This window comes from Bidens hawaiensis, unplaced genomic scaffold (genome assembly GCF_021521415.1).
Source record: "Bidens hawaiensis isolate Kalapana, Puna unplaced genomic scaffold, B.hawaiensis_p1.1 tig00030286_1, whole genome shotgun sequence".
NCBI classification, from domain to species: domain Eukaryota; kingdom Viridiplantae; phylum Streptophyta; class Magnoliopsida; order Asterales; family Asteraceae; genus Bidens; species Bidens hawaiensis.
In genome coordinates this window covers 156753-184608 of record NW_027495053.1, presented here as the reverse complement: position 1 = coordinate 184608, position 27856 = coordinate 156753, and the positions used below count along the sequence as shown (strand labels likewise).

Here is a 27856-nt window from a genome sequence, read left to right as displayed (position 1 = left end):
CCCCTGGGTCCGACCAATTCATGATAAACGTTCTTTTTAATTTCTTTAACCATGAAAAAGAAATCTTGAAAATTTATTTCTTGTTTGAATATATTGCATAAGTCTATTTATTAACCTTCAAATAAATGGACCAGAAAGCAACTAAACCTCATCCATCACCGGCCTTTTGCCAACTTCTTTTTGTTATATGTTAGGCACATTTTTTACGTTTAAAACACATATTCAAAAACCATTTGAAAGCCTGAGAATCTTAAGTGGTGAGATACTATAAGTTGACATTTGTAACTTTCAAACATGTGATCATTTTTTATCAAGAAACGCATTTCCACCCAATAAATAACGATTTACAAACGTGTCAAAAGATTAATAATACATGATGATCTTGATGAGCTACGGTTTATGTGCAAAATCATTACTTTTTATGATCTACACCTGACCCGCGAACCGATTTGCCAAAAACGGGCTGGTGGTGATCATATGACTTTTCAAAGGGGAAGTCAAACAGTTAAGAGTTTAGAAACTGGTGTGCCAGATGGCGTCTTCACCTTCCCCGCAAAGCTTGTGTACTTCCTTCATTCTTTCGACTGATTTGCAGATGCCGCTGCAACTCCAATCAAATGAAGCGGCACATAAGTTCCCGGCTTGTGTTTTCCACTCGCAATCTGTTCGGTCAAAGTTAACAAAGTTGACTTCTAATCATAGTTTTTACTATTTAGTGAAAAAACCATTCAAAAAACATGAAATTTTCTTAGTGAAACAAACACGAAATAAAAATTGAGTTATAACATCATTTTCTTGAAAAAACACTCGTTTAGAAGTAATTATAAAAATATTTTACATTGAAAAATTTTATAACTCAATTTCTAATTAATAATTATTTCATGTTGAATGTCAAAACAAATTTGTTATTAAGACTAAAGTAGTATTAATAAATACATAATATATCTGAGAGGGGTAAAATGGTCATAAACATACCTGGGGGTGTTTGGCAGCAGAGGCTTCGATCGTCAATATGTTCAACATCAAGACCGATGAACCACGAGCCCAACGAAACATCTTCATTTGCGTACTTGTGAAGTATGTGACTAATAACAAACATCACATTAATTACATTAAAAATCAGAACAAAAGTAAGACAAAAATATCATGAATTTGACGTAAAATGCTAACCGATTAATTGAGATATAAGTGGCCAAATCTTTAGATATCGCATATATTTGTCCCGTTGCATGCCTAAAATATTTATTTCCATCTTCACCAAATTTCCAGTATTCAGGTTCATGATACTTCACGCCTCTGCAATAAATTTAAGTTTAATAGAATATAATAAATAAAAATATAGTATAATATAATATTACATATTCTTACTTTTGTGCAAGAACAGGTCCTGATTTCATACAACCGATATAAACACGCGGCTTTGAGCGATGACGGAGCAAGGTGGAGCCAATCATGCCTGAGCAAAATTTATTTTAATATTTTATCATATCAGTATTTTATAAGCTTAAATAACAGCTTATTATAAGAAGTACGAACCGAGATTGATGTGAACATCATCGTCTACTTTGATGTAGAAATCGGCATCCCACTTTGCAACAACTGTTGAGAAATAGGTTTGAGTTTTGGAAGATAACTCATGATATCCCTCTATGTGGTTCTGCAGTTTCAAAAAATTATGATATTATGTTAAACATATAAATAAATAAATATATATATTATTGTGTGTTGATAAAAAATATAGGTATGTATGTTTTCATGATTACAAAGTATGTAACATACCAGTCTTAGAAAATCCTTATGTTGTTCATCTTCAACATCAATTGCATGATCCAAATGCCCGCCCTGTGTTGCACTGAATATATTTTGACATTAGGGGGATAAACGGGTTAATAGCATAAAAAACCAACTTATTTTTCTAACTTTGCATGTGAAAGAAATTCAACCTAGTTTCGGTAGGCCTGTAAACAAATTGAATGACACGAAGGGCCTTGTTCTTGTTCGTTCATTTAACTTTAACCGGACAAACACGAACATTTAAAAGAACAGATTTTTTTGTTCGTTTTTGTATGTTAAGAGAATGAATGTGTTCATGTTTGTTTATGTTCGTTAGTTAATATTCTAAATGAACGGTTCACGAAGATAAACAAACACAAACATAAACCAACACGAGATAGAAGTAAGCATGAATATCCAAATTGAAGTCTAAAATAACATCATCATTACACCAAATATTTCAAAATTAAACAAATATTATCTTATTAAAGGGTTTTTAAATATGAATATTAAATCAATATTAGTAATAAACAAAGCTGAATGACTATTTATACGAATGAACTATAAAGAAACATAAACGAATGTGGACGACTGAACATAAACAAGTGTTTACTAACGTAAACGAACGAACTGGACATTTGTAAATGTTCGTTTCTTTAACTAGTTGAACAATAAATTGTGTTCATCTTTGTTCGTTTAATTAATTGAATGAAGATAAATGAACTTTCCGCTGAATGGTTCACTAAAAGTACCACAAGCAATGTTTTGGTATATCAACCTTTAATTAGTCTAAAATGAGTGTACTCGTGAATTTTTTTTTAATAATCGCTTGTTGCCTTTTAAATTGGTCCAAATAAGATGGTGTTGTATATTACTTCAACAAATTTTAAACAGTTTAAGCGGTAATAGGCCATTATTTTAATTCTTTCTACAAGTGTGTGCATTCTAAACACATTTAGATACTTAATTTGTACAAAAAAAGAGACTTTTTATGTTCCAAATAAGAAAGTCTGTTAGTTTACCCTTTTAGAATTGAGATGAACTCACCTATGTCCAATGACGAACCGTATTATAATCCCCTTCTCTTTCTCCAATCTCACTAGATCCTTTCCTGAAAGCATAAAAACATGAAATTGTATATACAATGTAAATAGATATACAACATAAGACGTGGCGCATCATCAAAAAATTTTAAAATATCAAAACCTTGTGGCATCCATGTTTGTCTAATGGAATCTCTTCTTTTCTGGCTGCTAAATGCAGTCATGATTCCCATGACAAAGAAGAACTTGCGGCCCTCATTTGATGTCTGGGATACGGGTCTTTTAGCAGATCGAGCGGAAGCTAGCTTTGTTTCCAGTGACGATATTGTTTTATCTAGATTCCTGAAAAGTTTTATGCATAAATGAGTAAAAGAAATGACATTTAGACAACATTTAGTTTTGGAATTTGGATACTATAAATTCAGATGGAAGCAAAGAGGGTACATGATGACATCATGCGTTCGTGACACTTGCGAGAAAATGTCTCCAGCTTCAACCGACGCATCACCCTGCAACAACTACTGTATGAGATTTAGAGGTTTAAGTATATTTATATAAAGTTATATTGATTACTCGCCTTTTTTTCACAGTTGGTGGCAGACTGAAGTAGTTCTTTTTGTTTCTCCAAGGGTGAAGTGACATCGTCCGTTTTTAAAGGAACCCGACTGATGCCGAATCTATAGCAATTAAATAAACAATAATATGAAGATTAAAAACAATGAAAATACACATATTTTTATGTATAAACTATGTTATAACATAAGATGTTGATACTTATACGGTCCAGCTTAAGAAAGGCTTGTGATGAAAACATACTTGCCCACAATGGAACCAATGCTTATATCCTAATATTGAGGAATGGGTTACTAAAGAAACATGTTTCAAGCTGAGAATATCTAAAGATAAACAATAAATATGTGGCTTAGACTAAGAATAAACACCAACTTTATAGTTATTTTAAGTGTTGAAAAGATATGAGTTTTGAACAAAGGCTTATTCCCAAGGAAAGCATTAGAATTGTACATCTTGGTTTTAAAACGCACGCATAATGCGTGATGCGCCTGATGCAATGTAAAGAATGCATTGCTGCACCTGGTGCGATGCGCTATGGTGTGCTTCACGTAAAGATATATGATGTGCGTAACATGATTTATAGGAGGAAAAGTTTGAATTTGCAACAAACATGTGCAGAACATTCGCGGATTGGATATCTGGATCAAACGCATCGGAGCGCATCACGCAATTTAAAACCAAGGTTTACGTATGAGCCAAACCCCAAGAGTGATTACTCAAACTCACATTATAAACATATTCAATCAACGAATAAAAGTGTGGGACTCATAAACATCTAAAGTAGGTACGGTAGCAGAGCTCCATTTGAAGTGAGGAGAGGGATATTGTGCATGAATAAGCTTTTACAATGCTCCTAAGAACCCAACAATATCTACATACTTATTGTGGTCTTGTGTGTTCCTTATCGAAGAACACCGAAAATTCCTAAGGGATTGATGCGACTATAGAATAACGAAAACAATGTACCATATAGTCTGTTATTGATCAACTATTCATAGAAATAATACAAAGGAATCCTAATCAAATTATATCTTCTAAGTAATGCTTTGCCCACAAGGACCTCACGCTTAACTGTTCTCTTCTCATCCACATCCAATGCACCCAAATGAGTAACCAAATATCTCTATTGTCCACGACTGATGCCTAGAGTGCTACATAGACACTGTCCCAAGAGGCATTAATATCTGACGGTAACTAAATCAATCTACTAATTAGGGAATTTGATGGATCACAATCCTTAAAGTAGTGTGATGATGTGGAAACTAAAGTACATGATTTGCACATTCCCTAAAAATATTAGTAGGAACTTATAATCAAAGACATCAACAGCTTACAAGATACAAAACAATTTTCACCACAAAATAAGTTGTTTTTAGGGGGGGCTATCTCATTATTAGCTCAAAATCTGAGTTAAACATACCTCCAAGATAGTGACCTTGAACCAATAAAACAGATGAAACATTCTATCAACAAAACAAAATAAGTGATTTCTTTTTGGTTGCGCAAGTGGAGCCTTACCAGAATGTCACCCAGCCTTTGGTTGCTACCACTTAAGCACGCTTAATCGTTCTCCTCTAGTGTGTTGGTGATTTTACTTGTAGACCAAATGAGAAGTCATAATAAACATCGATACGAGTTAGGAGGTGTGGAGTATACGCTCGTTCAATATTATTATGACTTCACTACTGAAGAACCTTTACGAAAGCTAGAGGGTTCCAAGGGGAAACACCCCTAGCTGGGTTCAAGCTGAAGGTAGCAAGTAGGTTACTAAAGGTCAGTAGCGACTTTATATTGCGATAGCAAATTAGTTCAGCAGTAGCTGCTTTGCCTATCGGTAGCCAAGTAGCTAAGTGGCAAACAAGATTCGGTAACATATTGTACTTCAGTAGCTACTGAGTTTGCTACCGAATGGAGTTCCTCATACTGATGTAACTGCAGCGGTTACACCCCAGCTACCATAACTGTTTATAAAACGTTGCGACATCTCGCCTCAACTGGTGTGATTGTTCGACACCTATCTAAATTCATACTTCGATTCTTCCAATTTCACATAAGAGAACTTCACGTTCTTTGGAAAATACTACTGGTATTATCCAATTATTGGTTTCATTAGACACGAAATACTTTAATCTGAAAGTGAATTCCATACACGAATCAAAAAGCCATCCAAGTCACATACGAAATCTACAAAGCTCTTACTATCGAAACTGATCAATCACAGTCCCTAGATTTATATAATGAGAATATGTCATATGTGGAAACTAAAGTACATGATTTTCACATACTTATTACTACTTATAATCAATCAAAACAAAACAATATTAAACTTTTGGGGACAACTTGTTCAAACACAACATCATCTAATAATACTATTAAGGTAAGTTTAGATTCACACCAAATCACAAACCTCCAAAGTTCCAAGATAGTGACCTCAAACCAATAAAACAAACCAAACATTCTAATCAACAACAAATCATAACAAAACATTTAAAGAAAATAATAATATATGAAACTAAAGATGAACAGATTCAAAACTGTACCTGTTAATGCAGATGACACCCAAACAAAAGCTAGCAATGCAGAAGAATGTGACCCATCTAGCAGAAACCCCTGACCCGGATCCAATCTTGTGAATGTGGGTCTGTTTGGTCCCATACATCAAACCCATCTCAAAAGTGAGCAAAAGAGTAGAACCCTTTTCTTGTATCTGATAATAATAATAATACTTGAAATAATAATATATAATAATAAATAATAATAATAATAATAATAATAATAATAATAATAATAATAATAATAAAAGGTGGGTGCTTTTGATAAAGCTGATGGATTGAAGTGATGAAGATGAAAGGGGTTTGAAAAGGAGTACAGGGTACTACAGACACCAACGGACAAATGCGGCTAATCAAAGGTTTAAATAAATATATAGGATTAGTGGTAATCACAAGATTTACTGTCGGACAGATCTCAAGGACATCATAAGTAAAGTCTTGTTATTAGTTCGAAATGGATCTCTTATATTATAAGTGTAGTGGGTGGCATGTTTGGCTCAATGTTTTAATTTGAAAAAGGTGATTATTTCATTTATTTATTAATTATTAAAATGTAATGTTTCATATTTAAAGTTTTGAAGTCCAATGATACATGACCACACTAGAATACAAAGCGTATGACAAGCGTTCATTATGGGTACAGATTTATTGGGAATGATTTATGATTTCTACTTTTTGAGACATGATTTTTTGGGAGGGTCACATCCTAAAATTTTGAGTAATAATAATAATGAATATTGACTTGTTATGACAGAAAGTTTACTTGGGTTAATAAATAAGTAGTAAATGATAAAAGGGAAAGATAAGTAGGCTAATTAAATGGAGCTAATTATGGACCAAAAAGGAAAGATAGGCCTTAGGTTCATGGCTTAAGGTGGTATAAATACCCCTTAAACCCTAATCATTTCCATTTTCATCCATAATATTCATCTTACTCTCTCTCTAAGCCTAAAACCCTCACCCATCCTTTCCGTTTCGGCCGCAAGCAAGAACTAGGAGCCAAGATCAAATCCAAACCTTAAATCGATCATAACAACGTTAGATCTTCAACCATACAAGCTAGACAACGAGTCCAAGATCCTATATCAAGCTAGCCGTAACCGAGAAACATCAAAAGGTATGTTCTCTATGATTAAAGGTTACGTTTAATGATCGATTAGCCATGAAACTTGACCCTAGAGTAGATTGGATCTAGATATCTTGTAAAAATGCAAACTTGATGATTAAAATGGATGGTATGGACTCATAGGTATAAACGGCTCAAGATGAACCCTAGATCTAGCCTAGAACGTTTTAAATTTATAAAGGTCCAAACTTTATGCCTAAAACGGGATAGATCTTGAAACCATGATAGTAATGGGTGTAATCGGGTAAGAATGATGATGAATGATGATTAAAAGTTCATAATATGAACCATAGAACATGTTACGGGGCTGTTAGGAATGAAAAAGGATAGAAGGATGAACTGAGCTGGGGGTTTTCGGCCAAGGAGGAGAATCCATGGTCAAACCTCGTGGTTCTCGGTCAACGCGAGAATTCGGTCAGCATGAGTTTTCGGCCTAGTAGAGTTCTCGGTCAACCATCGATTTCGGTAACCATGTGTTCTCGGCCAAGAACACAGGTTCTCGGTCAGGAACGAAGTTCTCGGCCAACTCGCTGGTTCTCTGTTGGGAGTTCTCGGCCACCCATTTTGGGCTTGGGCCTGAACCCAGCTGAACCCATAAACTGTAAAGGGTTGTTGGGCCTGACTTAACTCAGCCCACCAGCTTAAGCCCCTGTGACTATTTAAAATAAATAACGAGCCCAACTTAGGAAGCCCACATTAATTAGTTAGACGGTTAATTAACAAAGATATATATATTATACAGTTAGCCGTGCACAGCTCAAGAAAGGGATTACGATAAACGGTGAACGTAACCGCATTCAGGTGAGTTTCTAGCCCCATTTCCTTGTTATGTTTTCGGGGCTGTGTGCATACTCGATGTGATTAGTTAATACACTTACCTTAACTGGTAAGTGTATACCTTATATGATTTATGTATGAATGAATGCTTGACGATGCATGAACGGTCTTCGGATATTGCATGTGCCGTCAAGGGATAGTATATAGATATGATTGACATGTACATGATGTATAGATGATGTATGGACGTATGAAATTTATAATTATGAATGGATAGAAGGATACGAAAGGTATAGATAGAACAAGGGAACCGACCCTAATAATGTCGGCGAATGTAGGGAACCGACCCTAATAATGTCGGCGAATGTAGGGAACCGACCCTAATAATTTCGGCGAGTGTAGGGAACCGAATCTAATAATATCGGCGAAGGTTATAGGGCGGAAGGCTCTTTAAATGTATGCGTATGAATGAAAGTATGTATGTTATTGTGAAAAAAAGAATGGAAGTACGTAAGTATGTAAGTATGTAAGATAGTAGGAAGGCATGTACCTTCGGGTGCATATGTGAATGTATTGTATGTTACCTGATTAACTAGAACTCACTCAGCGTAGTTGACTTTTAGTATGCACGCAGGCAAATAGGTTGAGGCAGCTCGCATGATTGAAGACACATGGCATGGAATCGAAGATACTGGCATCTTGAAGGAAATGTTACGATGTTTTCAAAGACTATGTTTTATGTTTAAATAAATCTGAATGTTCGTTAAGACAAGATTTGACAGTTTTGTAATATATATTGGTTGAAGTTATATTCCGCGTAAAGTTTTAAGTAACTCTGATATTTAGAACTGCGTTTATGAGTAAATCCAACACCAAAGTAGGGCTACCAGTGACGGGGCCTTACAGAGGGGAATAAAGGGAAAATTCCCAAAATACCCCATTTTTAGTTATTGTTTCCAAGTTTATCCTCCACAATTCAATTTTCCAATTTTAGCCATTTGCTATCTCGTCGCCGACGACATGATAGCGAAAACCGACGATGCGTTAGCGAAACAAATAGAATAACGACACGTGTCCAACGACTCACATGTGTTATTGTTATCTCATCTCCGCGATGTGTTCTTCGGCCTAGACGATGTGTTCTTGTTAACGAAGTCAACGACTCACATCGCCGGCGACTTCTTAGGTATAGCGTAGGGTTGACGACGCATTATGTTACTAACGTAGGGTAGCAGCGATGCGTTATCACTAACGCATCGCCGAACCCTTGGTATCCACTAATGCATCGCCTAACCCCTTTGTTGTCCCCTAATGCATCGTGCCATTTCCTCTTCACCACAAACATATCGTTAAGCACCTACATTTAGAGTATATGGTTATTTACTTAGATTAGAGACCATATTTTTTGATTCTCTAGCACTAAAACATCTTCACTTAAAAAATGGAAGTTGATAACATTGTAGTTTGTTATGGTGGCAACTAGGAATTTAGAAAAGGAACTTGTGAGTACCTTCCATTTGATTGTAAACGACACGGTGTAACTCTAAGATCTAACATGAGGTATTTAGATCTGATGAAATATATTAAACTTTGGTTTAATTTTACCTATATTTCCAGATTATCTTATATGCTCTCAACAGACCTGTACCCTATTGATATAGAAGACGACTATGAAATGTCGTTTTTTTAAACATGTAGAAAAATCAAAGAATTCAGTAGCTTATGTGTATGTTGTTCAAGATGATAAAGGTAAGTTGAAATTAGATCCTATTTCTTCCAACGATCTTTTTCCGGTTGAAAAGGAGTCTTTATTAATTCCGGATCTGAACATACCTTTTGATTCACCCTATGAATCATGTATGTTGGTGGATTTTTAGGCCATGAAGAAAAAAAAGATTGTAACCTTGAACCTTCTTTCGTTGCTGGATTTTCAGAAGATCGTTTTGTTCATCAACATCACCAAGCATTACTTTTTGAAGGTTCTTCAAAATCAAAAGAGCCTGAAGCATGCTTGTCTGCCAATCCAATTTTAAACAAAGTATTTATGAGCAAAGAAGCATTACAGTTGGAACTTGGAATGATGGCACTAACAGATGGCTTTGAGTTTAAAACTAGTAGATCTTCTAAACAACGATTTGATGTTTGTTGTAATTCGGAAGGTTGTGCGTGGCTTTTGCGGTCACGTAACGTCAAGGACACTGAAGCTTTTTATGTGTCATTTTTTAATGACACTCACACTTGTTCTAAAACGCAAACATTCCCTCATAATCGCAACGCAAATAAAAAAGTTGTCGGTAATTGCATTATCTGATTAACGACAACTCACGTAGCATTAAAGGAAAGGACATTATGATAATTGTTGGTCAAATATTTATGGTCGATTTATCCTACAAACAAGCTTGGAGAGGGAAAGTTCATGTCGAAAGTATTCTTGTTGTCGACATTTGTTGGTTAATCTTCGATTGAAGGGGAAGCTTGAGCAACGTCTATACTAGGCAACGTGTAAAGCTTATACTTCCAGCGATTTTAATCGACATTTCAAGTTACTTTGTGCAAAACGTCCGTCTGTTAGGCCTACCTTAACAAATCTCGGTTTTGGGAAATGGGCCAGGGCACATTGTCCTATTCGGCGTTATAATTTAATGACATCAAATAGTGCAGAGTCTATAAACGCCTTGTCAGTAGATGAAAGAAAATATCCGATCTCCAAACTAACGGATTACTTCATCGACCTACAAAGAAGATGGTATTATGAAAGGAGACAAGATGCAGGTATGCATAATTGAATTTCATATAAAAAACAAGCATTGTAAATTAAATTAATTAACCTTTGGAATATTTTTATACAGCAAAAAGTAATCATTTACTTTCCGCATGGGCCGAAAGCAGAACATCCCGGAAAAGACATAAATGTAGAACGTGGAGGGTTACGGGCATAGACCAGTACCGTTATAATGTCCATGATGGTGGTGCACGATGTATAGTTGATTTGTTGAACCGAACATGTCGTTGTCGCAAATGGCAGGCGTCGGGTTTACCATGTGGTCATGTTATTGCTGTTTGCAAGCATTTGAGACAAAGTGATTGTAGTCACTGGGCAATGGACTATTATAAAAAAGATATCCTCGTTGCCTCTTATTCAGAGCCGATAAATCCTGTATCAAATGAATCCGAATGGGTTGTGCCGGATGATTTTACTCCTTTACTCCCTCCGCATATGGATAGAAGACAAGCGGGTCGGCCCAGAGAAAACAAACGTATTCCGTCTCGTGGGGAGGAAACAGCCCTCCAACCTGTACTCGATGTCATGCAACAGGTCATAAACGGAATAAATGTACCGCGCTGCTTCCATCTCAGGTATCCCGTCCTTTGAAGGTTCGAAAATCTAATCCACAGCGCAACACAGACAATCTTCTTGATCACCCCTCATGCTCCACCATTCAAGCATCGAACAATGTTCTTACTTTCGATTTAAACGGGTTTTAGATTGAATGTAACTTTATCTTTTGATTAACAGTCTTATTGTAGTTTATTAATTTAAAATTATGTTTCATGTTTTATTGTTTTTTCATTTTTTTTTTGGTTTTCAACATCTAATATATGGCTTTCACTGACATGTGGCTTTCTGTTTGGATGACCATATTTCTATAGAGTGCTTGGTTATTGACTTTTGAGTCAATGAGTTGAATAATTATAGTTTTGACACTATGAATCAAATAGTTTGACTTTTAAGTCTAATTGACATGAAACTTGCAGTTCTCTCAATGGGTTGTGAATTATATTCATTAGTCATTTTAGAAGTGAAATGTGTTACAAGGGTGTGTGTTTAAAAATGAGGAAGCTGCATATTTATAGATAAACTTTCAAAGCATAATAACTTTCAAAGCATTCTATTATCAATAAACAATAAATTCTATTATCAAAAAACTTTCAAAGCATAATAAATGTTCAGCTAAGTTTTAAAAAGCATATTAAATGCTCAGCTTCCTAACCAAAAAAATGAGTCAACAATAAGACATTAAACACAACAGTCCAACTTGAAATAATAAAAATTAAACATCCAACTTCGGCTTTTTAGGTCGGTCCATTTCCCAAACTTTGTTTGCATACAAAATCGCAGGAAACTTCCAACGAAACGCCATAGCAACAACGGCCGTATCTTCTTCCTCTACAAATAGGGGTTGTTTTTTTTGTCAAACGCTCTAAAGAACAAGCACAACCAGACGCCACAATCGCCTAAAGGTGGGGATTGATGAGGAACTTTTTCTGGATATATTCGTTCAAATGGGGGCTCCCTGTATGTTTTTCCCATAACATACCCTTGACACGCCACTCATATTGGAAAGTTTGCATCTAGATAGTCACACAATAAATCCCTCTCTTTTGCCACGAATGTTGGGTAACTGTTTTAAAAAGAGAGACCAAATTAAATTGCACTGTTTTTAAAAAATAATACACAATGTTCAAAATAGAGTTAAAACGATTTATACTTATCATAGACGGTCATCGTCCAATTACGCATATCAATACAGGCCAGTAGCCAATGGAGATCACTAACATTGATGGGTATATAAAACTACAATTACAAAAGTAAACAGTTTATTAACAGTTAGATAATATAAGTTGCTCTATAGAGCGAGTAAAACATTAAAATCAAACTTAAAAAATTGCATTACTTGCCTTTTCAACGGACTCAAGTGTTGGAAAGGGGGGCATTTTACCATTGACAAATTCTGGATGCATTTCTTTTTGCTCTTTCAACAGCGATAACCACTCAGGGGACAAGATTGTCCAATTCGATTGTGGTGGTCTTTCAAGTAACATAATATAAATCCATAACTTCATATGCTGTCCATAATTAACAAATTAAACAGACATTAGTGAACAAAAAATTAACTTAATAAAATAAACTTCAAATACTTGCGAAGGTCTCCAACCAACCATTTTTGGTTTCACCAATCAACACGTTCCAAAAATCATTATCCAAAGCTAACCCCGAGTCAATGGATGTGTAAATATAAAAATTCTTTTTCTTGCCTAGATCCTTTATAAGCTCTTCAGAAAACTCCCTTTCACCATTTTTCACTTTTTCTTTTTTCTTGAAACCACTTCTAATGGATTCGTAAGGGGTTATTAACGCCCTAGATGGTTTTCGGTTTCTTTTTGGACGTTGATATTCAGGTGGAAGCTATTAATATTTAAGGACGTTATAATTACAAAAAATTTGACTAACAAAGTTGTGTATTCAAAATGAGTTGCTTACTACTGGCGATACTTCAACAACGTCCAAATCATCAACAAGAGGAGTATTGAAATCAAAACACAGGTCATCCATATTTACGTCAACCTAAAATGAACCAAACCCTTATACATTTATATATTAAATCATATAAAATTATTATAACAGATAATTATTATTTACCTGAACATCCTTAACTTCTTCAAGGTTCTTGTTACTTGATTTACCTTCGTCTGTATTCTCTTCAGCTTTCTTGTTACTTGTTTTATCTTCATTTGTATTCACGCTTAACCTCTGTGTTATTCAATAAGAAATAAAATAATGAACGTAGGACAATACAATTAAACAATTTGAAGATGATTTGCAATAACAAATATGAAATCTTACACTGAAAGCTTTGCAAATCTCAAGATGATGCTTTTCACTGTTCTGGTCTTGCATATCTAGGTGTCTTATGATCTTGGCAAGTTGATCATAGATATCATTAATCGCTGGAAACTGAATCAAACTGCTCACAAAAGTCGTTCTTTTTCTGGCTGTTGGCTACTTGCTCTGGATGCTTAGCTTCAAAACCAGAATTAGTGTTACATTGGTTAAGTTCAAAGTTACCTTGGTTAAGGTCAAAACCGGCATTATTAAGATCAAAACTGGCATCAGTAAAGACATAACCGGATTGAAACCCGGATTGGTTTGCTTGAAAGCCTGTGGGGTTACATTGAAAGCCTGTTTTGTTCACCGGAATGTCGTTGCATCCCCCTTGAAAGCCGATTTGGTTCGTTGGTAAACGGTTAGCTTCGAATACTGTTTGGTTGTTCAGGTTCAAGGAAAGTCGGTTTGATTGTGTAGGTTCAAAGAGAAGCCGGTCTCATTGTTTTGGTTCGGTTCGTGGCCAGATAAGACATGCTGAAAATTGGAGAGGTTAGCTTGAAAGGCGGTTTGGTTATCGGTAAATTCGTCTTTCATCTTTGACAATCTTCGGTTTAGCTTATCATCAAGATACTTACACGTGTCCATGAACCAAACACAACTTTCCTCTTCTTTGGTAAACCTTAACGATCGTGGCAGATATGGTTCCTTTAAGGTAAAAAAAAACTTAAATGTTAGATGGATTTCTTCATAAATATTAGGCTATCTTAATTAAAATACATACCATGGACTCTGTCAAAATTTTACAAACCGTGACTGATCTAAATCCACTGGCTTGTGTCCACCCAAAACATCTGGGAATTTTTTCAAAATATGTACATTGTTTTTTTAAAATGTATGGGAGACAATCAAAGATCCATATCTACAATAGTAAATAAACATTTGATAGCCACATGTTTAAACATTAATTAACTATTAACTTAAAAAAATAAAACTAACCTTAAAGGCAAAAACAAACCCACCGCTGCATAGGATAATAATGGTTTTCCGTTTTTGATCTTTTCTCTTCTAGACACACAATTGTATATACTCTTGTATAGTCTATTCCATATTGGTACACCCCAATGGTAACAATTCCACTGTTCAAAGCTCGCTACTAAGTGTAGGTGTTCCGGATCAACTACTTTTTTTTTCAACACCCAAAAATATAGAATATAAGATAAGTAGTAAACATAAACGAACAACATCATCCGTTTTTAATTTCTTTTCTTTTTTAGATTTTAAGAAGGACTTTATTGTTGAAATTCTAATGGTGTCTTCTTTAATACCAATTCTTCGCAAAAACTGAATACCACCGTCAATCACATAAGGATTGTCACCAAATGTAAAACCTGTTATGCATGAAAACTCTCTAGGACCAAAACGAATAGGACCTTGTCCCACAACGACATCTTAATATATCCCGTCATATTGAGGATCAAATGTAGAATCTGATTGACGAGTAAAAAAAGCGTGCATTAACGGGGCATCGAGGTGGGTGGTCTCGAGTTTAGTAGCCATTCAGAAAAAACATTGTTCCTCCCAACATTTTTTTGCATCTTCGTTACGTTTTAGGACTGACTTAACCACATCCAGATCAGCCCATACAATTCTAGTGTGAAGGATCAACTGCATTAAGTGGCATAATTTAAAAAACTAAGTTAGGGATTTTATATTACAATTTAGGGTTTAACGGGTTTAACACATAATTCTGGTTCAGTAATAAAAAAAAGTTAGGGTTTGCATACCTTATCTGTTTCTTGCTCACATTCATGCTCCAATTCTTGTTCCGATTCAAGGTCCGAATCAGGCTCCATATCAGGATCAGACTCATCATTGGTATCATGTTTCTCATGGAGATCCATATCGTGATTCAAATCCATTGGAGCTGGAACCTTTTTTGGGTAAAAAGGAGAGTGGCATACGTAGGTTTTACCAGGGGATAAAGGTAATATGGGCTGGTGGAAGTTGAAAGGTTGGGCGGGAGTTCAATTCTAAACGGACCTGGGGACACAATATGCTGAAACGACATGTTAGGTTACATAACATGACGCCGGGACACTACGTTAGTGATAACGCATTGCCGCTACCCTACGTTAGTAACATAACGCGTCGTCAACCCTACGTTATGCCTAACAAGTCACCGGCGATGTGAGTCGTTGACTTCGTTAACAAGAACACATCGTCTGGGCCGAAGAACACATCGCGGAGACGAGATAACAATAACACATGTGAGTCGTTGGACACGTGTCGTTATTCTATTTGTTTCGCTAACGCATCGTCGGTTTTCGCTATCATGTCGTCGGCGACGAGATAGCAAAGGGCTAAAATTGGAAAATTGAATTATGAAGGATAAACTTGAAAACAATATCTAAAAATGGGCTATTTTGGGATTTCCCTTAAATAAATACTACTTTAGAAAGCTTAAATAAATACTACTTTAAATAAGAGGGTTTTTTTTACATACGGTTAAAGGAGAAGGAGGCAATATGTAGCCCATGAAGCGGTGTTGTAGTCTAAAAATTGCTCTCACCTATAATTGATCGCTACGTCAGCATATCCATAATACAAGTAGACGACAAATGTATGTCGCCTCCCTACCCCACCCCTATATCGCCCTTTTGTTGCCTATGAGCGGTGTTCTTGTCCAAATTTCAACCATTTTATTGTCTACTACACATGGTCTAAGAGAAAATTTCTATAAGTATATTTTTGAAGAAAAAGAGTTCCAAAACATCTTTATATTTTTAATATTTCTATAAGATCTATTTAAAACTCGTTGTTGAAGACAAATTTTGAACCAAATTCGTTTTTACAGACGAGCTTTGTTTGAGTCAATCAAAAGTGTTTGAAATTCGTCTTCGCCGACAAGTTTTGATCGAAATCCATCTTGAATTACCAAACTTAGTTATTTTATATTTATTTATAATAATTTTCTTTAATAACTTTTTAAATATAAAGATTTACAAAATTTGGAGTATGCTGTTGAGACATGCTTATTTTTATCTACGTGGCAATATAAATTTTACTCAAAATACAGTCAGGTCAAAACTTGACCCGTCTCAATGTCTCATAACTCGATATAAATTTGACCTGACTCGATTTTAAGTAAAATTTATGTTGGCACGTAGACAAAAATAAGCATTTGTCAACGGTGTATGCGAACTTTTGTAATACCTTATATTTTAAAAGTTTAAAAGAAAACTAAATATAAGTGAAATTAATTATAATAATTAAATATTAATGAAAATTAATAACTAAGTTTGATCGTCGAAAACGAATTTGAACAAAACTTGCTTACGAAGACGGATTTGAAACTTTTTATTGACTCAAACAAAACTTATATGCGAAGACGGATTTGGTTCATAACACGACGGGTTTTAAATGGATCTTTTTAGAATATTAGAAAAAAGTAAGAACGTTTTTGACGTCTCTTTTAAAAATGCACCTTGGGAATTTCCCTTTTAGTAATTGTATTCGTATATACTTATTTAATGATTATTATATGTTTTGACTAGCTATTTTGGTAGATTATGAAATGTTAGCTAGTTTAATTTAGGGGTGTAAATGAATTGAGTCTGAGTTTGATCGGGCTCGAGTCCAGCTCGTTTTAACTTATGATGGCTTGAGCGAGGCTCTTTTTAACTTACGTGCGTTTGAGCGTGGCATGTGACTCATTTTTTAAAAGGTCAGACATGGCTCGTTTATTATTAATTAATTAATTTATATATGTTTTTAATTATCTTTATATAATTTGAGAATAACCTTACATGCCAAAGTTTGGCTTGAGCTCGTTTGGTTGTGTAGTATGAAATTAATACATAGAGTTCTTAAAAAGGGTACATCTTAAAAATACACAAGGCTCAAGTTTGGGATCTATAACTAAATGATTATTTGCGGCTCGAGCTTGAAAAAGCTCGGCTCCTTAGAGTTTTTTATCGATCCAATCTCAAGTGTGGTTTACAAACGGCTTAGCTCCTTTGCGACCCAAACATTGATATGATTTTTATTATATTGAGTATAATCTTTACTAGAATACAATTTAGTGGAAGCGAGAAAACATAGCAATCAAAGAGTAAAATTAAAATATGAAAATCAAAGAGTAAAATTAAAGAAAATAATAAAGTATGTACAAAGTAACAAAAGTAAATGATGCATTTTCATAACAAAGTCACACATAAAAACATATGTTAAACCATCTTGTAGTTTATTTTTCATTTTAAACATTATAAAAGTCTAACCGAAAAATATGTTTAGTGTTATTTAAAGGGTGATATAGCCATATAGCCCTAAAAAGCTTTAGTTGCTAAATAAGATTTAAAATAATAATAATAATAATAATAATAATAATAATTACTGAAACGTACCAAAGTCATAAGTGTGTTTATATTTGGTGACATTTGTCAAAGTAATAATGGTTTTAAGAAAAATAAATAATGTTAATTGACAATTTAGATGAATCAACCGATCGTCAAAGGAGTCCAAACACATATAATTAGCAGATCAAAATAAATGAAAAGAAATTCACTAAGATGACTGTTTTACTGATTTAATTTTCACAACAATGTTGTCTTTTTCAATAGATATTTAATTTTCTAATCTCATTTTATGCATAAAGTATTATATAAGAAAAATAAGGGTGTCTGTACCAGTCATCCAATTATTAGTTTTGTACTTTAGTTTCATAGAATATTTATAAAATCAATTGTGGAATTTATATAATGTTAGCAATAATCATTCTTTCGGCGAATAATGCACGTTATCTAGCTATAAAGACATAAATAGAAGATAATCTAATTTGGAACAACATAGAATGCACGTTCTATGTAAACTTAATGTTAGACACGGAGAAAACAACTAACTTATATCCATTTATTCCATTTATACCAATAATCAAGAACCACGTTATATTATGGTAAGTTTATACTAATAATAAAAGTTAGTGAGGTGATTTGAACCAACAAAAGGGTCATGGGGAAAATAATACATATAATATGTTCAAATAGCTTTGCTAAATATTAGCAATTTGTTAAACATTAGCAAAAATACTTTTGTATTATGCTGTATGCATAACTTTATCTGAAGACTAGTTTAATTGTGTTATACATTTGATAGTGTAACTTGTTTTAATATTGAAATGTTGAGTCTACTTATTTTGTTAAGATTTTCATTTTATTTAAGGTTCTAGCTCTTTTCATAATATTATAGAGTTCTTCCCACAAAGAATCAACAGGTTGAATCGAGACTCCATGTAATCATCATGTTGAGTTACGGTTGTCCACGTAGAACGAAACTCGGTTGCAAACAAGTAGCTAGGCCCGGGTGATTTGTAAACAATATGAGTTCAAGCTTTACCCTGGCTCGGCTCGGTTTGACTCGTGAGCAGTTTAACATGCGCGCGCCATGAACACGTTATATTTTAGTCGCATCTTAAATCCATTTTGAACTCGAATAAGGTTATAGGTGTAATCATTTTCTATGAAAGATTGAAAAGGTTTAACTCTTTTTCCTTAAATAAAATTGTTTTAAAAAAAACTAGAGGACTAAAAAGTAATAATATGTGGTAATTAAATATTGGTAATAAAGTGATTATATAGATGAAAATGAAATGAGCATGTAAATATATTAATATGCTAAATAATTACATATACTCCTATATACATCACCGTGTACGCGTGCATTGTAAAGTAACAAGTTGTGAGCAGAGACAACATATGAAAATTGAGTTGTCACTTTCATAATTATCAGAAGAAAAAGAATATTTAGCAATACCTCACCAACTTACAAAACGTGCTTGGTTATCGAATACTCGTGTCCAGGGCCAAAAACTCAGTACATGTACAAGACACGTGGTGTGATCTTAGTGGCCCATATAGTGGTACATTAAAACTTACCATATCATCTCATTATTTTATGCTAACACATGTTTTAGTGGAACACTGGAACATGGCCTACTTTAAATTCTTTTTATTGTTTTTTTAGGTGTGGAGCAGTTTTGACTTGCGAGAGACAGCAATGGGTGTGTGGAAATAATTGAAAAGATTAGAGAAGACAAAGTTATGATATTGCGACGATGGACAAAAAAATCTAGACATGAGAACCAAAACAGGCCGTCTTTAATCAATTCACGCAGATGGTAAGGATCATGAGATCAACATGGGTTTTAGATGTTCATGCGGTTTTAAGAGCTAACGAGTAAGCTATGCTAAAAATGAACATATGATATGTGATAAAAAGTTTATATTAAAGCTCGGTCCAAAAGAAAATCTGATGATGAACGGTGATGATGTCAGCAACTGGAAATGAAATTTAATCGGCTTAGTTATGGCCTATGGGTTATGAATGCTAATATAATTACTCTGGGCCAACATTTGGTAATTGGTTGACACTTGAAAGGCTGTGGGCTGGGATTAAATGTTGAGAACAGAGTACAGGCGCATAAACAAAAGAAGGTTGTGGGCTACTGGGCTGGGATTTAAATTTAAATGGCGAACAAAAAGAAAGTTGAAATTTAAATTTAACCGATTTCTAACAGATTTTGTAACCGGTTAGTAACCGGTCCAATCCTAACCGGTTACTAACCGATCCTAACCACCGGTTAGTAACCGGTTTGTATTTCTGATTTCAAAACTGGTTATAAACCAGTTAACCGAACCGGTTAACCGATATTTTTAACTATTATTTAATAAAAAACCGGTTATTAACCGGTTAACCGGCCGGCCTAACCGGTCAAACCGCTTCTAACGGTCAAAACCGGTTACTAATCAACCGATTTACCGGTCTAACTGGTTAGGGTATTAAAAAAAACCGATTAAAAAAAACCGGTTAACGGTTAACCGGTTAACCGTTTTGTTCACCTCTACTTGCAAGTTTAAATTAAAAGGACGGCCATTAAAGAAAATTTGGGTGGAAAAAAAAAGAAAGAAAAGTAAAAAAATTTAGGAGGTTGCTTTTTTTCATAACTTATTTTGTTGGTTTAGTAAGTTTTTATCTCTTGTTTTGTTTTTAGTATGATTTTGTCGTCTTATGATTTATTCGCCATATGTGGCTAAATCATTTTAAAGTGGGTTGCGGTGTAGCTTGTTGCTCGTTTACTTATCTCTATATTGTAATTGGATCATTTTGTAAAATTATATAATATTCCAGTGTTTCAAAAAAGATAAAAAAAAAAATAAGAAAATCGGCACCCATGTTTATTTTTTTGGTTTTGATTCGGTTAATTATCAGAACTTATTATGCGACCCGACTTTTGAATGATTTGTTTACGTAAGTTTTTTTTCTCAAATTTGGATTTATTCTGGAACCATATTAGATTGCACATTATGTATTACAAAGTTTTTGGATTTTCGCCTTGGGAAATATGCAAGTTTAGGGGGGGGGGGGTGATATAAGTAATTCTCTCAAAGTTTTTTTTGAAACTCTAATAAGATTTTGATTCTTGACAAACAAAATAAATACCAACAAATTCAGTTCTATAGTCAGTTAAAATGTTTTAAACCATGCCCTAATTAAATTATAATACTAACTTATGGCATCATTACTTTTAAGTTTTCATATTTTATGCATCACATATACCGTTAGAGATTTGGTTTTCACAATAACCGTAGAAAAGTAAAACACGAGCACACCAGAATTTTTTGTGATTCAATTACGGTGTGTTATCTACATCTACGGGTTCCAACCATGATTTATGATTACCCTGCCTCTCACTTGTACAAATACAAGAATGCATATAAATAGAGAGACGCACATGTAGGGTTTTTGATGTAGAGAACAAGAAAACTAAACAAGCTTAAATAAAAGAAAAGGATCGGCCAACATTGTAACATCCTACTTTCGGTTATATTAATAAAATAAAGTTCGTTTATTTTATAGCGGGTCGTTATCGGTTTAGTTGAATAGAATACGAGATGGACTTGTGTTGGGTAAATGGATATGGGTTATGGACTTGGGTTATGGAGGAATGAAGGAAAGACCATGGGCTTAAGCCCATGATCAAAAATATATATACCCTTAATCCTCCATTTAATTCATTTACACATATCCCTTACACCATCCAAAACACACACTTAAGATTCTCTCTCTAGTTCTCTCTCTCTCTAAACCGATATCAAGAAGGAAACCGAGAACCGACCCAAGGTAATGATAATATTTTATTGTTTGAGCTTAAATCCGTTAGATATAATCATGAAACGACGAGCCGACACCGTTAAACCGTTTAAGTCATGAGATCCGGGTGGATTCGGGTATAAACCGAACCTATGATGAGCTTAGGAGTCACCCTAGCTAAGATCTGGATTGAACGGGACGAAAAACGGTGAAAAACGAGCTAAAACCCGTTTTTCCGGTGAAATCGCATTTTTCCGGCGGCTTTCCGGCAATGACGGCGCCGGAAAGTGGTACGAGGTTAAGGGGGAATGTCAGGGAATGTTCTGACATTCCTGACCTAACCCTAGTTCGCTACAAGAATATAGCGAATTAAAGGTGATTCGCTAGCTAGTTCGTCCATGGGAACATAGCGAACTGATTACAGTTCGTGTTCAATTCGTTAAGGAAAGGGGTGACGAATCACCCTTGATTCGTTATGACAAGTTCGTTAAAGTAGATAACGAATTAGAAGGTCCAATTCTGTAAGGCCCCGAACCCGGTGACCCTACTTTAGCGTCGGATTTACTCATAAACACAGTTCTTCAAATCAGAGTTTATTAAAACTTTTCGCGGAATATAAAACATCAATCATTTGTTACAAAACATTAAATCTTTTCTTTGATACCATAACACAAAACTTTATTTTTAAAACATCTTTACTTATTTCTTCAGATGCCAGCCGTTCAATCCATGCCGTGTGTCATCCTTATGCTAGCTCTGTAATCAGCTCACCTGCGTGCATACTAAAAGTCAGCTACGCTGAGTGAGTTCTAGTTAATCGAATGCCATACAATACATACACATACATACATATCTGTAGATACATATCCTTACTTCACTAGTTGCCCTTCTGTTCTACCTACATACTTGCTACCATACATACAATTTATTCCCATATATTTCTTCCCGTATCCGAAGACACATATTACTATCTTAACCTCGTATAAATATCCATAGGAGGATCGTCACGTAATATCTATTAAAAGAACCATTACCATTACCATACTATATATAATTTCCATAGGAGGAACACTCTGTATACTTTCCATACAAGGAACACTATACTTTCCATAAAAGGAACACTATACTTTCCATAAAAGGAACACTATACTTTCCATAGAAGGAACACTATACTTTCCATAAAAGGAACACTATACTTTCCATAGAAGGAACACTATACTTTCCATAAAAGGAACACTATACTTTTCATGAAAGGAACACTATCTATACGTTACTATTTAATATCCATGTAAGGAGCTAATCTCTTCCCTTGACGATACGTGCAATATCCGAAGATCGTTCACGTACCGACAAGCTTTCATTCATAATGTTCATACATCATCCTTACATTACATGCAATATTAATATCTTTATTTATATCCTGACAGTACGTGCAATATCCGAAGATCATTCACGTACCGTCAGACAATCAATCGTATCTATCACATATGTCATACACGGCATACACCTCTTTTCTCGAATATTGGTATGGTTCGGTTCCCTAGTTCCCAAATATTAGTAGGGTTCGATTCCCTCTTCGTTACCTTACAACCATACATCATACCTCGAGTATTAGTAGGGCTCGGTACCCTTTTCGTAACCATACAACCATACATTATCATTTCTTTCTTCTATATTCTCCATCATGTTCATACACATAAACATACATAACATACTTACCTTATACCTAGCGCTGCAACCTGACAGTACGTGCAATATCCGAAGATCGTTCACGTACCATCAAGCAATCATTCATACATTTCACATTATCCACATAAGGCATACACTTATCTCTTAGGATAAGTGTATTAACAAACATGTTGAGTATGCACACAGCCCCGAAAACATAACACATAAATGGGGCTAGAAACTCACCTGAACTCTGCTTCTTTCTTCTGATAGCTGCAAATCCCTTCTTTAACTGATCTCGGCTGACTGTACAAGTTACACGTATCAATACTCGCCTGATCTAATCTGGTGGTCTAGTATTAGCTTACTTTAACTTATCGCTTGATAATTTATTTTCTAATCAAACTTGGCTTTAGACGAAGTTAAACCTCGGGCGAACTTGGCTTCAGGCGAAGTTAAACCTTAGGCGAACTTGGCTTCAGGCGAAGTTAAACCTTTAGGCGAACTTGGCTTCAGGCGAAGTTATCCTTAGGCGAACTTGGCTTCAGGCGAAGTTATACTTAGGCGAACTTGGCTTCAGGCGAAGTTATCCTTAGGCGAACTTGGCCGTAGGCGAAGTTATCCTTAGGCGAAGTTACGCTTGAAGGCGAAGTTACGCTTGAAGGCGAAGTTCATCAGGCGAACTTAATCTTGCAGGCGAAGTTATCGCGCTGCAGATCTGTTTGCCCATAAATCCTTCGTTTCTTAGCCAAATAACTCGATTTTGGTACCCACGGAATCGTATGATCGGCGCCTACAAATCCCAACCATCAAATCGGCCTAAAATCGACGTTTTAGGGGTCCGATTTGGGCAGTTTGGGTTTCGGGTCCGGTTAACCCATCCAATCCTAACCATTTTCAGTAATATTAGCTTTGTTGGATTTGTTCTTACCTTACCAACTCAGATCTATCAACAAAATCTCGGGTCTCGGCTTCGAATCTTGATCGGTTAGAATGTGTGTGTTTTGAGTGTGTGAAGAAATAGATGTAAATGAAGATATTTTGGGGTGTTAAGGTATTTATATCCCTGAGATCCCATGGACCTAAGGCCCATTCTCATTCAACCCATCCTAATTAATCCAAGTCCACAACCCACATCCATTACCCAACACTAGCCCGACCCATACCAACTCCTATTCTATTATTTATTTCCTGATAACCCGGGTAAACTTTCCCTCTATTATTAAGTAATATAATTAATATTATCTTGAAATTTCGGGATGTTACAAATTCGCTACTTGGACTGGTTCGCTACATGGATTGATTCGTTAAGAGTCCAGTTCGTTAAAGGTTCCAATTCGTTACAAGAACCAGTTCGTCATGGTAAGTCAGTTCGTTAAGGATAAGTAACGAATTAGAAGTTTAACGGAATGACAGAATGGTCCCTGGACTTAGAAAAGAATGATTTAATTACAAATAAACCCTTGAACTTTTAAGTAGCATATTATTCAATGATTCAAATTGCTAATGGAAAACGTGATAAGACAGTTAATGAAAATAAAATTTTTCCAAGCTGACCTGGCAGCTTAACCCCAGCTAGGGGCTCTGCCCCTTGAACCCCGCTAGGGGCTGCCGCCCCTAGAACCCCGCTGCCAGGGGCGCTGCCCCCGGACCCCCATTCGTTGAGGGTAATGATTAAACTAGAAAGGCAATATGTGTAGTGATAGTTTACTTAAACGTATAATTATTATACAGTTAGATCTACTTACATCTACAATGAAACCGTTATATGTGCTATTTTAATATCATTTATACTGTTACCGGTATAAGTGTAAGTGTATCATAAAACCATCATAGGTCTACAGTGAGAGGGTATATGACACAAAGGATGATTTAATTACCATAGTTTACACATATTACACACATATAACAATTTATACTGTTTATAATGCCAAATAAGTTTCACATGCTCAACATAAGACTGGTCGCTATGGGGCTCCAAAGGCTGAGTTGGCGGGCGTCGATGGGCGCGGAACACCGCAGTGGGGCGCAGTGCTTCCTTGGGCGCCGATGCTTTGGTGGTTCAAACGGCCGGCGCGCTTTGAAAGTTTTGGTGGGTCCCCCCCTCCAACGTTCATAAACGGCTACTATTTAAAAAAAAAAACTAATTATTTTATTTATAAATACTAACTCATTTTATCATTTTATACTCAAACAAATACCAAATTACTATCAAATTTCATAACAAAAACTCTCAACTATCTACCATGAATCCTTTCTCAAATTTCACCGGCTCGAGCTCAAACCCGAACCCAAACCAGAACACGAGCTCGAGCTCAAACCCTAACCAAAACCCGAACACCAACCCAAACCCGTGGGATCTGTCTCAAAGGTGGTGGGGTAGTTTACTCGCAAACAATGACCCTACCAACCCTTACTTTGCCAACCAGCATGTACCCGCAATGCCTCCAAACGTACAATCGTTTCCAAACGATATGTTTTATCGAATGCCAATGTCGTTTATGCCTACGCCACCCAAACCCAAACACCCCAGACCCAAACACCCGAAACCCAAGTTGTCGAAACCCAAATTCCCGAAACCTAAGGCGACGAACCCCAAGTTCGTCGCAAGCGAAGCCATAAAAAGAAGGTTGTTGTCGATCAAACACCAACCGAAATGTACGACAGGAAAAAGTGGGAAGACGACGAGGAAGCGGCGTTGGCGCAAGCGTGGATCGACTCATCCGAAGACTCGGTGTTAGGTGACGGTAAACGCACCGCGATATTTTGGGCAGAAATACGTGATAAGTGTTTTTGAGATAATGGGTCGAGGTCGCTACCGCGGGGATGATTTCGTCTCCAACAAATGGAAGGCAATGGTGTTAAAAATGAACCACTTCTCCACAATTCACACTCGCCTTAAGAACAACAGAGGAAGCGGCACGAACGACGCCGACCTTCTTAAGGATATGATGAAACAATACAAGGGCCTTCATGGTCACCTCTTCGGCATGGAGATGTTTGAAATTTGTAAGAAATGCACGAGCTCGCCAAAGTGGCATCCGATCCCGACATCTTCACCGCGACCGTCCAAACGGTCAAAAACAACGTCTACTTCGGCCGATCAATCGCCGTCTCAAGCCGCGTCGGATGCTCGTTCTCAATTTAACTTAAACGAGATTGATCCCGATTTTCTTTTTGATGAACCAGATGAGTTGCCACGTTCGGTAGAAAGAGAAAGGGCCAAGACGACAGCTAGAGGTGGGGGGTCTTCGTCTAGAACGACATCCTCGATGAGTTCCGACGTGAGCGCGCGGTTTGACAACTTGGAGCTTGCACTGCTTAAAGAGTTTCGCGAGGAAAAAAACACTCGAAAGAGGAACTCAAGATAATACACGAAGAAAGAAAAGCAATGCATGCGGAATACAAAGCCATGCATGAAGAAAGAAATAAGGCTAAATCGGAGCGGCAACGAGAAAAGGACTTCAAGCTTCTCGCAAAGGATCTATCGCATCTAGATGATATCACGCGGGCGTTTTTGGAGAAAAAGAAAGAAAGGATAATGGCAAAATATGCAAACGAGGACTCGGACGTCGAAAATTAGTTGTATTTTTTTTCTATTTGTATGCTTTTTTTATGTTTTTTAGTTTAATTAAGTTTGATTTTTATTATTTAGTTTAATTTAGTTTGTATTTTATTATTAAGTTATATTAAGTTTGTTGGTTTTATTAAATTTATAAAAAAAGAAAAAAAAATTAAGGGGCTTCGAAGCCCCCTCACCATTGAGGGGCATCTTTGGGGTGGAGCTTTGAAACCCCCAGTGCCCACGTAACACTGACGTGGCACTGAAGAGGGGCTTCGAAGCCCCTACCATAACAGACAGCCTAAGCTACGATTCCGAGCTATGTTATAAAACATCAGCGAAAAAGAAACATGATAGAATTTATTTATTTGAAGTTTTGCTAAAAAAAATCATTGTTAGTAGCATCAACCAATGAGGATGAAGGAACACAAAACACTTTCATCCAACTTGAATACTTGATTAAAGGTTGCTATTCTAAGGAAGGTACTTTAATCATCCACTTTGTCATATAAAAAGAGCTACTGAAAAAGACCACAAAAGATGTTTGGAACACAAATAATACATGAGAGAAGATCAAAAAATATATTCCAGTTAGAAGCATATTCATACACTCAAAACAACAAACTATTTATATATTTGAACCATGTTGAACTTGCTAAGAATTATAAATTCCTCGGTTATTAATATTTCATTTCAGAGTTTGGTGGTCAATTACAGAAAAAAGTCTTTTAAAACTTAAAAATCTTAAATTCAAGTCCTAAAAAGTAAAAAAAAAAAATAATAATAATTTGTTTGACCCGAGAAAGACATTTGTAATTGATAGTTCAATTACGTGATCACAACGAAGGTGATTAATCAGTGTCCAACTTCGTTTATTTTAATATGATGTGACAATATGTAACCATTAATGCACTTAATTGATGAGTATTTAGAAATAACTTTGATAGGTTTTAAATGGGCCATGTACGTGTTTAGTGTTTACATGTTCCTTGTCAAATATTAGACGAATTCAAACTTATTTATGCTACA

The 27856-nt window shown here is 35.6% G+C and overlaps 2 protein-coding genes across 2 annotated transcripts; one reads left to right on the top strand and one right to left on the bottom strand.

Annotated features, from left to right (window-relative positions):
- Window positions 1–314: 314 nt before the first annotated feature.
- On the bottom strand, window positions 315–6108 carry LOC143580240 (beta-1,6-galactosyltransferase GALT31A-like). The gene is made up of 11 exons (XM_077063329.1): window positions 5930–6108; window positions 3394–3493; window positions 3261–3325; window positions 2980–3158; window positions 2821–2884; window positions 1780–1852; window positions 1537–1657; window positions 1369–1456; window positions 1171–1296; window positions 976–1085; window positions 315–662 (listed from the first exon to the last, which is right to left on the bottom strand). Exons 1-11 carry the CDS (start codon window positions 6055–6057, stop codon window positions 514–516), a joined length of 1203 nt encoding a protein of 400 aa, XP_076919444.1. The 5' UTR covers window positions 6058–6108; the 3' UTR covers window positions 315–513.
- Window positions 6109–10486: 4378 nt separating this feature from the next.
- LOC143580247 (uncharacterized) lies at window positions 10487–11633 on the top strand. The gene is made up of 3 exons (XM_077063334.1): window positions 10487–10616; window positions 10694–11160; window positions 11601–11633. The coding sequence occupies exons 1-3, from the start codon at window positions 10487–10489 to the stop codon at window positions 11631–11633; spliced, it is 630 nt and encodes a 209-aa protein (XP_076919449.1).
- Window positions 11634–27856: the final 16223 nt, after the last annotated feature.

Excerpts from the sequence above, each read along its gene's own strand:
- LOC143580240 (XM_077063329.1), bottom strand. The coding sequence starts at position 6,057 with ATGGGTTTGATGTATGGGACCAAACAGACCCACATTCACAAGATTGGA. Across the intron at positions 1,457-1,536 it reads TGATGTTCACATCAATCTCG|GCATGATTGGCTCCACCTTG; the intron begins GTTCGTACTTCT and ends AATTTTGCTCAG. Across the intron at positions 1,297-1,368 it reads GGACCTGTTCTTGCACAAAA|AGGCGTGAAGTATCATGAAC; the intron begins GTAAGAATATGT and ends AATTTATTGCAG.
- LOC143580247 (XM_077063334.1), top strand. The coding sequence starts at position 10,487 with ATGACATCAAATAGTGCAGAGTCTATAAACGCCTTGTCAGTAGATGAA. Across the intron at positions 10,617-10,693 it reads TGAAAGGAGACAAGATGCAG|CAAAAAGTAATCATTTACTT; the intron begins GTATGCATAATT and ends ATTTTTATACAG. Across the intron at positions 11,161-11,600 it reads TACTCGATGTCATGCAACAG|TTCTCTCAATGGGTTGTGAA; the intron begins GTCATAAACGGA and ends TGAAACTTGCAG.